This window comes from Magnolia sinica, chromosome 1 (genome assembly GCF_029962835.1).
Source record: "Magnolia sinica isolate HGM2019 chromosome 1, MsV1, whole genome shotgun sequence".
NCBI lineage: Eukaryota > Viridiplantae > Streptophyta > Magnoliopsida > Magnoliales > Magnoliaceae > Magnolia > Magnolia sinica.
The window spans coordinates 41,678,080-41,689,710 of record NC_080573.1 but is presented as its reverse complement, the minus strand read 5'-3'; the positions used below and the strand labels follow the sequence as shown (position 1 = coordinate 41,689,710).

Below are 11,631 nucleotides of genomic sequence, written 5' to 3'. Positions count from 1 at the left end.
AGGGGAAAGTTTGGTTGTCATTACTGCACTTTGTAAATGTTCTCAGAGATAGGACAATAGTCTTATCAATGGATTTTCAAGATAGGGGATAGAACAAAAATTACTAGTGGTTAATGTAAAGTGTGAAAGTGAAAAGAAGGGATGACTATAATTGTCTTTAATTTTTTCACGTGATTTTCGAAACATGATAAGACCCGCTAAATGAAGGGTGAAGATTAATAAAACACCACAGCTAATAGTGGCCTAAATAATGCAGACTTATTCCTTGAGTCAAGAGTCTTTTAAGTGAAAAGGACAGTACCCAAGCTGATAGTTCCGTCTTAAAGTGGGAATTTGAAGGCCATTGCTTTAATGATTTTGTTGGGGATTTGTGCTGCGGAATCATACAGATCTAGATCTAGGATAGCAATCCAATAGCACTAAGCAAACACAAGAGAACACAAAGATTTAACGTGGAAAACTCTTTCGAGAAAAAACCACGTCACAAAGCGATAGAATTCCACTATGAAAATAGAAATTACAAAGAGAAAAGACTTACCCGATTCGAACAACCTCGAATCTCACCCTTGTTACACCCTTTAGAAACTCTAAAATTCTTTTAGGAACCCTTAGAATACCTTTAGAAAGCCTTTGCATGCCCTAGAATAGCCCTAGGGACCCCTATTTATAGTTTAGGGAACTCCACTTATGCACCTCTTTGAAACCGCCTCAAATTTACGCAGTCCGCGCAGAATCTGCGTAACCCTCGACTAGTCGAGCCAGGGCCTCGACTGGTTGAAGGGCACCCTCGATTGGTCGAGCCTGACCCTCGACTAGTCGAGTAGCCCGGACCTCTAAAAATAAAGTACACTGGACTTCGAGTCGAGCGGGCCTCAACCGATTGCGTGGACCCTTGACTGGTCGAGCTAGTCCCTCGACCAGTCGAGCAACGCGGTAAGTATAAGATTTAGGATATCTATTTACAACAACCATCTCGTGGATCATTTATACCTATGTGGCTTTTGAGTTGATCCCATTTTAATATATCATAGAATGAACTTTTTGCCCAATGTGGCTTTTGATGGACTACTTTTGTATAAGCTTGTGATGGTAAGTTTCATCTGTTGTATCAACCTTGTGATCATGTCTTCCGAATTCACGCTGGTTTAAATCTTTTCTAGTGTTACGCCTCCTTCCTCAAGCACCTGTCGGATAACATGGACATCCAACTAATTGCTTCACCCGCTAGTACAAACGGGTAACCTGAAGTCAACTTTCTGAAATTCACACTGCCTGCGTAATCTGAATCCACATACCTAACCAACTTTGTCCCTATCTTCCCAAAAGTAAAGACTTAGTCTTCTTACCATCTCACCACTACCCAATATTGCTTGCCGGGGTATTTGCTCACAACATTGATAGCCTGTGAAATAACCGGTTTAATACAGACCATGGCATATACTGCCAACCGCATTCGAATAAGGCTCATGAGATATATCCTTCTTTTTCTTATTTGTTTTGGGACATATCCTGAGGAAACTTGAGGAGAGACGTGTAAGGAAAGCTCTCTAGCTTTGCCTGGTCCATCACATACTTGATCAATACCTACATAAGGTATTCTACCTGAGATAACCAAAGCCTACTCCTCTTTCAGTCTCAATGTCGAGAACCATCTTTTCAGCCCCCCGATCCTTCATCCCGAATGTCCCACTTAATCGAGTCTTCAGTACATTAATTTCAGACATGTTATAATTGGTGATCTACATGTCATTAGTATACAATTCCTGACTCACCATGAAGGAATCAAACCATTGCCTAGGCGATAGGTTGTACCACAACCTCCTGCAAACTTTTTTCAGAGCCCCTTTAGCTTCAAACCACTCTGGTTGCTTCATGTAGATCTACTCTTCCAATTTTTTGTGCAGAAGTGCAAACTCCACATCCATCTTTTCCAGCTCAAGATCACATTGGCCAACCAGCGTCAATCACGAATCTAATAGACACCTCTATACTGTCGGCGTGAATATCTCTAAGAAGCCGATCCCTTCTCTTTGAGCATAACCCTTCGCTACCAACTTCGCTCTATATCTATACGGTATCCTCCTAAAGATCCACCTGCATTCAACCGCTTCCCGGTCCACTAGAAGCTCCATCAGCTCCGATGTGTCGATCTGGTAGAATGAATCCATCACATCGCCCATAGTCACCTTCCACTTCTCAGCACCAGGCTTACCTAGAACCATCTGAATAGAGGACGAATCCCCTGCGATAGTGGAGTTGTCCATGTACCTCGCCGATATCCTGTGATTATGTCGTGGGATTCTTCTCACAGGTTGTTGCTCCACCTACTCTATATATCTGTCCGCGCATCTCAGCCTTCATGCCATGCCCAACATGCCACACACGTGCAGAGGTGAAATCCGCTACAGCCACTGTAGCTCCACCTTTTGAAGTACTCCTGATCAACCTGTACATGTTACCGAGTCGTTGCGCTTTCATGATTACCCGTGCCCTCTTAGATACTTTAAGAGCACCATTAATACTTGTGAACTTGCTACCTATTGCCTCAAGTACACCAAGAGAAATCGGATTCTTCTTCATGTCAGAAACATGCCTCACATCAGTCAGGGTACGCTCTGTCCCATCAAATATCTTGATACGCACAGTACCAACAGCTACAACATTACAAGCAATGTCATTGCCTATAAAAACTTATCCACCATTGCACTCCCTATAGCTAGTAAACCGACTCCGATGAAGAGTCATGTGAAAAGATGCCCCTGTGTCTAGAATCCACTCATCCTTACGATTATCGTAAAAGTGTCTGATTGTAAACACAGACAAAACATCACCATCACATCCACTTGATCCATCTGATGTGGCAGCATTGGCCTCCTTGTATGAAGCCTCAGAATCTTCTATCTTAGATTTATGATTTGTACAATCCTTATTCACATGTCCTTCCATCCCACAGTTCTAGAACTTTACATTTTATTTGCCCATGCCCTTGGATTTAGATCTAGAACCTATACCTTGTTCAGAATTCTTACCCCTTGTAAACAATGCATCAGAAGATATCCTCATGTTGACGTTAAGCTTTCTCATAGCCTTCCCTTGAAGGGCTGAGATAACGGTGTCGACACTCAGGGTTTTATTCGTGGTACACATTGTGTCCTTAAATGACTTATATGATGCCGGAAGAGAATTCAACAACATACATGCTTGTTCCTCATCTTTCATCACTTCCTTCATATCTGGCAATTTACAAACCAATTTATTAAAGTTACCAACGTGAACCTCCAGATCTCCACCCTCTGCCATCTTGAAGATATACCACTGCCGCTTCAAGTGTAGGCGATTTTTAGAGAATTTTTTTTGCATAGACATCCTCTAACTTCACCCACAACTTAGCTGCAGTTTTCTCCCTCATGACATTGTAGAGAACCTCATCCATGAGACATAAACGGATCGATGATAAGGCCTTCTTATTAAGAATATTCCAATCATCATCAGTCATAGTAGACTTTCCTTCCTCAAGAGCACCATCTTCGCCTTACTTCATTAAGGAATTGATCATCTTGATCTTCCATAACTCAAAATTATTTTTTCCTGAGTACTTCTCAATCTCATACCTAGTGCTTCCCATTGATGTTAATCCTGTAGATTCAGATTTGTGCTTCAACGATAGCTCTGATACCACTTGTTGGGGATTTGTGCTGCGAAATCACACAGATCTAGATCTAGGATAACAATCCAATGGCACCCAGCAAACACAAGAGAACATAAAGATTTAACGTGGAAAACTCTTTTGGAAAAAAACCACGGTACAAAGCGACATAATTCCACTATAAAAATAGAAATTACAAAGAGAAAGGACTTACCTGATTCAAACAACCTCGTATCTCACCCTTGCTACACCCTTTGGAAACCCTAAAACTCTTTTAGGAACCCTTGGAATCCCTTTAAAAAGCCTTAGCATTTCTTACAAAAACCCTAGGGACCCCTATTTATAGTTTAGGAAACTCCATTTACGCACTTCTTTGAAACCACTTCAAATTTATACAGTCCACACAGAATCCATGCACCATCTACGTAACCCTCGACTAGTCGAATGAGGACTTCGACCAGTCGAAGAGACCTTCAACTAGTCGAGCTAGTTCCTCAACTAGTCGAGCACCTCGGAACTCCGAATACATCACTGCTGGACTTTGAGTCGAACGGGCTTCGACCAGTCGAAGGGACCTTCGACTAGTCGAGCTAGTCCCTCGACTGGTCGAGCAGCGCGGTGAACCAAGATTTAAGACGTCTGTTTTACAACAGGTTTAAGATGATGGATTATTGTTAATTTTGAACCATAGGCCATCCACCTAAGAGGTTGCTTCTTTTGTAGAATATCACACATTGATCAATCAAACAAAGATTCAACAACTAAAAGAAAGCAAGTCTCTAGGATCCTTCCTTTCTTCGAACCGAATGAATAAAGATAGAATCAAATCGTTTCTCGAAATGCCTTTCTGGATATTTCTCAATGTCCCGGCTATTCACAGAACATGAGAAGAAGTAACCGTAGAATAAACTCAAGAGCGTAAAAAGTACCTTACTCACTAGGTCCCACCATGATGATAGGATGCCTCAAAAATTGACCTATGGATGAGTCACCTTGCATAAAATAATTTACAATACCTAAAAACTTTTAAATTCACATGGTAGCCCACATGATTGTCGGAGTGATCTTATTTTTGTGGCTCCTAACTTTCGTGTTGGGACAACCTTGATGGATGGGTCGGGTGCAATGTGCAAGCTATGGTGGGCCCCACTAGCAACGTTGGTGGCTTATTCTACATGGACTCGCAAGGAAAACCTCCAATTGAGACGGTACCAATTCAAATTAATATACCCCTGGCATGTGTACAGCTGAGATGAGTATGTATATATTTTTTGGGGAAATTAGAATCAAACACTTTAATTGTATTATAATCACACGTATACACTTATTAATCTCTAATTATACTTGTACACTAACAATTTTTATGATACTTATTTTCATTCATTTGTCAAAGAGTCAACAAAGGATATTTATTAGCATATTGCATGGCCAAAGAATCTAGGCCATCCATCCTTTCCAACTCACCAAAGATGGATGGCTGAACAAAACCATGAAAGATGACAATTATTATAGTTGATTTTTCTTCTTGAACGTGAGCTTGTTGAAGTGTTTTCCTTTTAGAATATCCATTTTAAAATTGCTCGTTGGACAAATGGGATTGCCCAATTGACGCAGTACTCGTACAAATGGACAGACCAGATGATCCATCCATTCTGCCACATGGGCTCTAATCCCGTTGACACTCGGGTTGTACTAACCATTGACAGAATGGTTTGAATAGCTGTATCAAAGTGGTTCATACGGGGATGGCTACCGTTTCCAAATGGAGAGCAGATAATACGGACACAGATGGAGATGGCTTCAAGGTGACAACTATCACGTATTAAGAAAGAACCCAACATTCTATTCAACCCAACCACATGTATAATATCCCAGGTCTTCATTTCCTCTGAGTAGGCCAATAGCTCAGTAATCTAGACTGTTGAAAGGATGGACAACGCCATAGATGGATCACATCTCAGGTTTTCCTGGATTGAGAGATCCTAGTCATCCAACCTTTAGTCCTTATAAGGTTGAACTGAAACAATGCTGGGGCGATTTCAACATACCCTCAAAAGGGGGGCGTTTCTTGCTTAAACATTATTTTAAGCCAAATCTCAGTTTGGTATTGTGCGTGTACTCCGTCTGATGTCTCCTTTATGAAATATATACTAAAAAGCCCACAACAATTGGACGATAAACAAATTGTAGGAAAATCAATTTTGTAAAAACCATCTGATTTGGAAAATCAATTTTGTAAAAACCATCTGAATGGGCCCTCTACTGTTTTTTTTTTTTTTTTCCTGAAATGTGGAGTTGCAAAATCTTTGCCAAGGATATCATAATCAAAACAAGGGCCAATTATCATAGAAATTTCTTTAGATTATTGAGCCGAGGATCATACCATTTCTCCAAATTAAGGGCCCGTTGGGTATGCATCATAGCAATATTCACTTAATAATAGCACTAACGGTGGAGGCTATTTTGCGTTTGGCGAACAAACAGCCTTTGCAAATAGCTAAGAATATTTAAACAATACTGTTTTTCACCCTTTTGGGCGAAACAAAAACTCTGCTCCATGTGCATGGCTGGGTTCTGAGAAAAACACAGTGAAAACGAGGTGATATGAGATGGGATCCTCTACCCCACATCAATCATGCTGGACCCAACACTATGTATCCGTGGCATCTAACATATTCAAAAGGTCACCTAACCATGAATGTAGGATGCTGAAAAAAAAATATAAAAAATCAGACTAATCCGACCATGTGGACCACCTCTGCGAGTTAGGAGGTTTTTGGATAATTGTCCATTATTTTAGTCAGGTCCACCTGATAATTGTATAAGCATAGTTTTTATTTATTTATTTATTAATCCTAATGTTATGGTAAGGCTCAATTGATGAGCAATTTGTGTAAAAACAACATGATGGGACCTATCATAGAAAAAAGCAAACAGCCATCCAAAAACCTCCAATTCACATGGTGGCCCACATGATGGCTGGATAGGCCTAATTTTTCGGACCTGCCAATTTCATGGTCAGTCCCCACCGTTAGTCATTGTAAAATGAGCTAATTCTAAAAACATGGCAGAAGATCTGAAGAGAGAAAAAGAGGGAAACCGCCTGATGAATTTTGCGATGATGAGAACCGTAGAATAAGCTGGCCGTACGCTACATTGCTACCTGCCTTTTCAGCAAAGAGGTCTGTTCCTCGCATGCATTGCTACCGGCCTTTTCAGCAAAAAAGAGGTCACTTCACAAGTCCTCCATTTGTAGGGGCAAGTCCTATACACTAGAAGGGCTGGGCGGGCTGCCCACTTCAACCGCCCCTTGGACAGTCCATATTAAATGCCATTGATCAAATGATTATTTAATAAGTTTAGGCCAATCCTAACCATCCAAATTGTGGACAACATAATGCATGTATGAGAGCCTAAAAATCACATGGTCAGATGATCTATAGCAGCTGATTTTTTAACTCTTTAATTAAGGGCACCTTTTTATCAATATTATTAAATAGATTTGTAAGTTTTCATTAATAAATTCTTAGCATATAAGTAATTTAATTATTAAAAAAATAAAATAAAAAAATAATTTACATAGATCATCATTAATTTATGACATGGCAATTTGTGTCATCCAAACACGAAATAACAACACTATGCAAGCATCTCCACACCAATATTAATTGTCACTGCCAAATGCTAAATATGCATTAGTAATGATCATCGTAGTACAACAATATTGAGATTACTCTCTCCGCATAATGCTATGATGCACACCAAATGAAGCCTAAGACAGCTGTATATCCATCAAGAGACCAGAATCATCAGCAATACCTGACATCCCCTACATGCATCAGGTGCAAAAGCAACATTTTCATCGCCATCATCATCATCACTATCCTCATTGTAACTGATCAGTCAGAGACACCTCGTTTAACTCTACCTGTTTTCTCTTCTTCGATAGGCTTAGGCTTGTGTTGGGCAAATGCAATGGATCAATATGCTCTGAATATGTATGCCGGTATTTGGCAACCGTGTAGTGCACATCAACGTAGTCATACACATTACGTCTGTTGTATCGGATAGCCGCGATAGCATGAGGGCAAGGGTACCCCTTCATTTGCCACAAACGACATGAACATGTTTGCCGTTCAAGATCCACCTTCAATGAATTTGCATCTGCATCATCTTTGTCGAGAACCTCAAAATCTGCTGCACCATACGACACAGAATAATTTCCTTTTGGCATCTCTAATATTGAAATAAGAGCTTCAACTCTAGGAACCAATATTGTCTCCCAATCTGAACTTTTCTTAAACCTTTCATCAAATATCTCTATCATATATAGATGCAAGTTTTCCAACACTGAAGTGATAGGCAGGTCTCTCCATTCCTCTAACTTATCCCGCCATTTACCTATGAATTCTAAATAAACATCCTCTGCAACATAAAGCTTCTCTTCAAAGTGAGAAGTGGCCCAGTGCTTAGGATTAATATCCTTTACAAAAATCCCTGCTTCTTTATATTTGTCATGAATTTCACGCATGGAAGCGTCAAATTCATAACAAACCCCTGTGTCAACTGCATTCTCAAAAAGTCGAACCAAATCCCAATGTCTGAACTTCTGCTGAATTTCTTCAACCAGCTCTTTCTGATAGTATCGATGACATGCATGTGGAAAGATACCACTAACCACTTCAAGAATCCCTTCCTGTCTATTTGATATAAATGTTAATTTAGGTATGAATCCCAGGACTTGAGCCAACTCATCACAGAACCATTTCCAACTACTTACGTTCTTTGATTCAACAAATGCACATGATACTGGGAACCAATACTCTTCTGCATCAATGGCCATGGCATAGAGCCACACACCTCGGCATTTTCCTTCCATCTTCCTAAAACCAAGCATCACAACTGGTCGGCATGCTTGCTTGAAACCACGAATGGCAGCCTCATAAGCTACAAAAAGTCTCAAGGAGTTGTCTGATGACCTGCTAAGATTTGCCGTGCTTCCTGGATTTGTTGTTTGTATTTCTTCACAAAGTGTCCTAAGAGCTGAAACGGATTGTTCTAAGTGCCTCTCTTTTAATGCCAATTCTATACCCCTCCAAGCTTTATCATAACTTACTTTGACCCTGTATTCTTGACTTATCTGATCAACAATATCTTTGGGTTTACAGCGCAAATTATTCTGAAATCGATCCTTGACCAAAGCAGCAATCCATTTCCTATTGGCTTGTCGATGCGTTGTTGTGTTTGACATTGTTGAATTATTCATAACATTACAAGTATGATTTCCCTTCAAGGATTTTATCTTGAATGTATGATTGTCAGGAAGCTTACACACATGTATGCGCCATGAGCAATCGCCATTAATACATTTCGCCTGATAATGGCCACCACCTGACCTGGTTCGCCTGTATTCAAAATGTGATCGTATGGCGTACTCCCTCAAAGACTTGTGGAAAGCATTTGCATCTACAAATTCTTGGCCTTCTTGTAAAACATTTGCATCTACATATTCTTGGCCTTCTTTTAAAACTGAAATCATTTTCGGCATTTCATTTACAGAAGTAGCAACCATTCCGCAAGGTAATTCTCGATTATCCATCAACAAACGATTCATTTCACACGAGTCATTTGGTGCACTCCGAACATCATTGTCACTGGTATTAGTATTATGTGAGGAAGGTGCAAGCGTTCCATTACTTTCATGTAAATCCTGCAAAGATGCTTGATCATTTCCATTATCGGCATTCTGCATCAGAAAACTTAAGAAATAGAGATGGTTAGAAACAAGAGAGAGAGAATCAGTGAACCACATAACTGCAAACACAAACAAATTTGTATTTCAAGTACCTGGGAACTGCAATGGGTATTGAAAGGTTTTGATCACCAGAGAGAAAGAGCTGAATAGGCTTGCTGCTTTGAGGAAATGCTTCCATCATATTAGTTACGTCGTCATCATTCTCAATTGACACAAGTGAATCCAAATCTAGACCGGGATATTTGTACTTGATGTTACTAATGTCGGTCAACTTGCAAATCCCGCACACTTTGGATAAAAGATTATGGTAATTGATTGCTCGATCAACATAAACAATGTGGTTAGTGCCTCCCTTGTAATAAACCTTATCTGATTCCCAAATGAAGTTGCCCCCAAATCTACAGAGCATTGGCACCTTATTCGTATTCATTATTTGGATGTGTGTTGTAATGAACTGAAAATTAATAACAAGAAGAATGTTGTTAGAAAAGATAAGAGGCAAATTCTTGTCTACTTATTTGTTTACTTCTGACCTAAACTTGGTTCCATTGTAATTATATGTCTCCTGATGTACTTATTTGAAAAACCAAGGAGCAGGATTTGGTTTTCAAGAACAAGGACCTCATGGGCCTATCTGCTGAAGAAACATGCCCTATAATTTGCCCAAATTAGAAAATCCTATCAATCCAACGTTTAGCTGTTTCACTATTGAGTAGGGTGCTTACTGCATTCTTTTTTCATTATTGTCTACTCACACTCACAGGTCACATATTGAAAAGTTAGGATTTTTGGAGCACGGTCCAATCATAGCTAGCCTAAATCACGGGTCTTAATCACAAACCATGGTCCCCACTAGTACAATCAGAGAGCTCCAGGTTACCACACAACCTCTCCTCGCAAAACCCTCCAAATGAAAGCATTAGATGATTCTCTATCAAACAAAACATGCAGGTTCGACGCACCTTTCAGTAATATGGTGGGTCATCATGAGTAGGCTTTACTGCCACAATCACTTCTATTGAATGATTTTAATTGTTCAAACCAGTAGACTCCATATGCAAAACTTTGCCAATGGTCCGCATTAAGAAGAGGGTCAGATATCTTATGAAGAAGATAATTCAATGGAGGTAGGATTAGAGTCCTATCAGGACCTATTTCATGTTCAGGTACCATCTTCTGATGACCCGAACCTGAATTTGATAAGGTTTTCGAGTACCTATCACGTCTTAGGACCTTGGCTTGACCCTCAGGATTACCAATCAAGGGGTCATGATCATCCAATTGAGACTTTAAAGCCAGATCCATCCATGAGGCCACTTGTACAAATTGAAGAAACAAGGATTCAATATACATGTCCTTGGAGAAAGGATATGCAATGCGATTCAGATATAGAATGGGAGAAATCAGATCTCAGATCTACTTCCAATTTTCCTTAGAACAGAGGATGGTTAAAAACAGTGGAAAACTCCCCAAACTGACAGTTCCGTGAAATTAAATGGTGAGAGGGGTTTCGGAAGTCGTCGCTGGGATGGCTCAAGATCATCCGTTATAGTTATTTTTATACTGCCTTAGCATCATATCATTTGGCCCATGTCAGTACGAAGGAACTCATCTAGAACAAAGTAGGAGGGATCATGAAACAGTATGACGAAAGAAAGAAGGGGGAAAAAGAGAAAGAAACGTCCGTACCTTTGATCGTGGAGATAGAACCCTTTGGGATGGAGCAGAGACGGTATTTGGGAAGAAAAGTCTGGAATGATGTGATTCCGATAGGTTATTTGTTGTGTTATCAGCCCTACGAATCCACTAGAAGTCTCCGCGTTGATAAATAGTCACGCGGGTCATCGTTGTCACGGAAGGAAAAGGAGGACGCGGCTTTGGTGGATCCGTTACTGTAGGGCCCGCAGTTATTTATCTGTCTTATATCCACTCTGTCCATCTGTTTCGTCAGCTCATTTTTGGGCGTGATCGAAAAATTTCAGGAGATTAATATCTCAGGTGTGCCACACCACAGGAAACAATGGTAATTGAATGCTCCCCGTTAGAAACTTATTCGATGCCAGACAAATATCAGCCCGATCCAAAAATTCCGTGGCCCTAAAAAGTTTTTAATGATGAATCACCGCTGTTTTTTGAGGTGTGGTCCACCTGAGATTGGGATCTGTTAAATTTTTGGGTTAATGCCCTAAAATGAGCTGGAAAAATGGACAGAGGGAGTGGATATAAGCAC

At 40.2% G+C, this 11,631-nt stretch overlaps 1 protein-coding gene across 1 annotated transcript; it reads right to left on the bottom strand.

Moving 5' to 3' along the window:
- Positions 1-7,211: 7,211 nt before the first annotated feature.
- Positions 7,212-11,251, bottom strand: LOC131246845 (uncharacterized). The gene is made up of 3 exons (XM_058247285.1): positions 11,091-11,251; positions 9,494-9,855; positions 7,212-9,405 (listed from the first exon to the last, which is right to left on the bottom strand). Exons 2-3 carry the CDS (start codon positions 9,829-9,831, stop codon positions 7,533-7,535), a joined length of 2,211 nt encoding a protein of 736 aa, XP_058103268.1. The 5' UTR covers positions 9,832-9,855; positions 11,091-11,251; the 3' UTR covers positions 7,212-7,532.
- Between the last annotated feature and the right edge of the window lie 380 nt (positions 11,252-11,631).

Coding starts and splice junctions, on each gene's coding strand:
- LOC131246845 (XM_058247285.1), bottom strand. CDS start 9,831: ATGAATACGAATAAGGTGCCAATGCTCTGTAGATTTGGGGGCAACTTC. Junction 9,406..9,493: donor ATACCCATTGCAGTTCCCAG/GTACTTGAAATA, acceptor CTATTTCTTAAG/TTTTCTGATGCAGAATGCCG.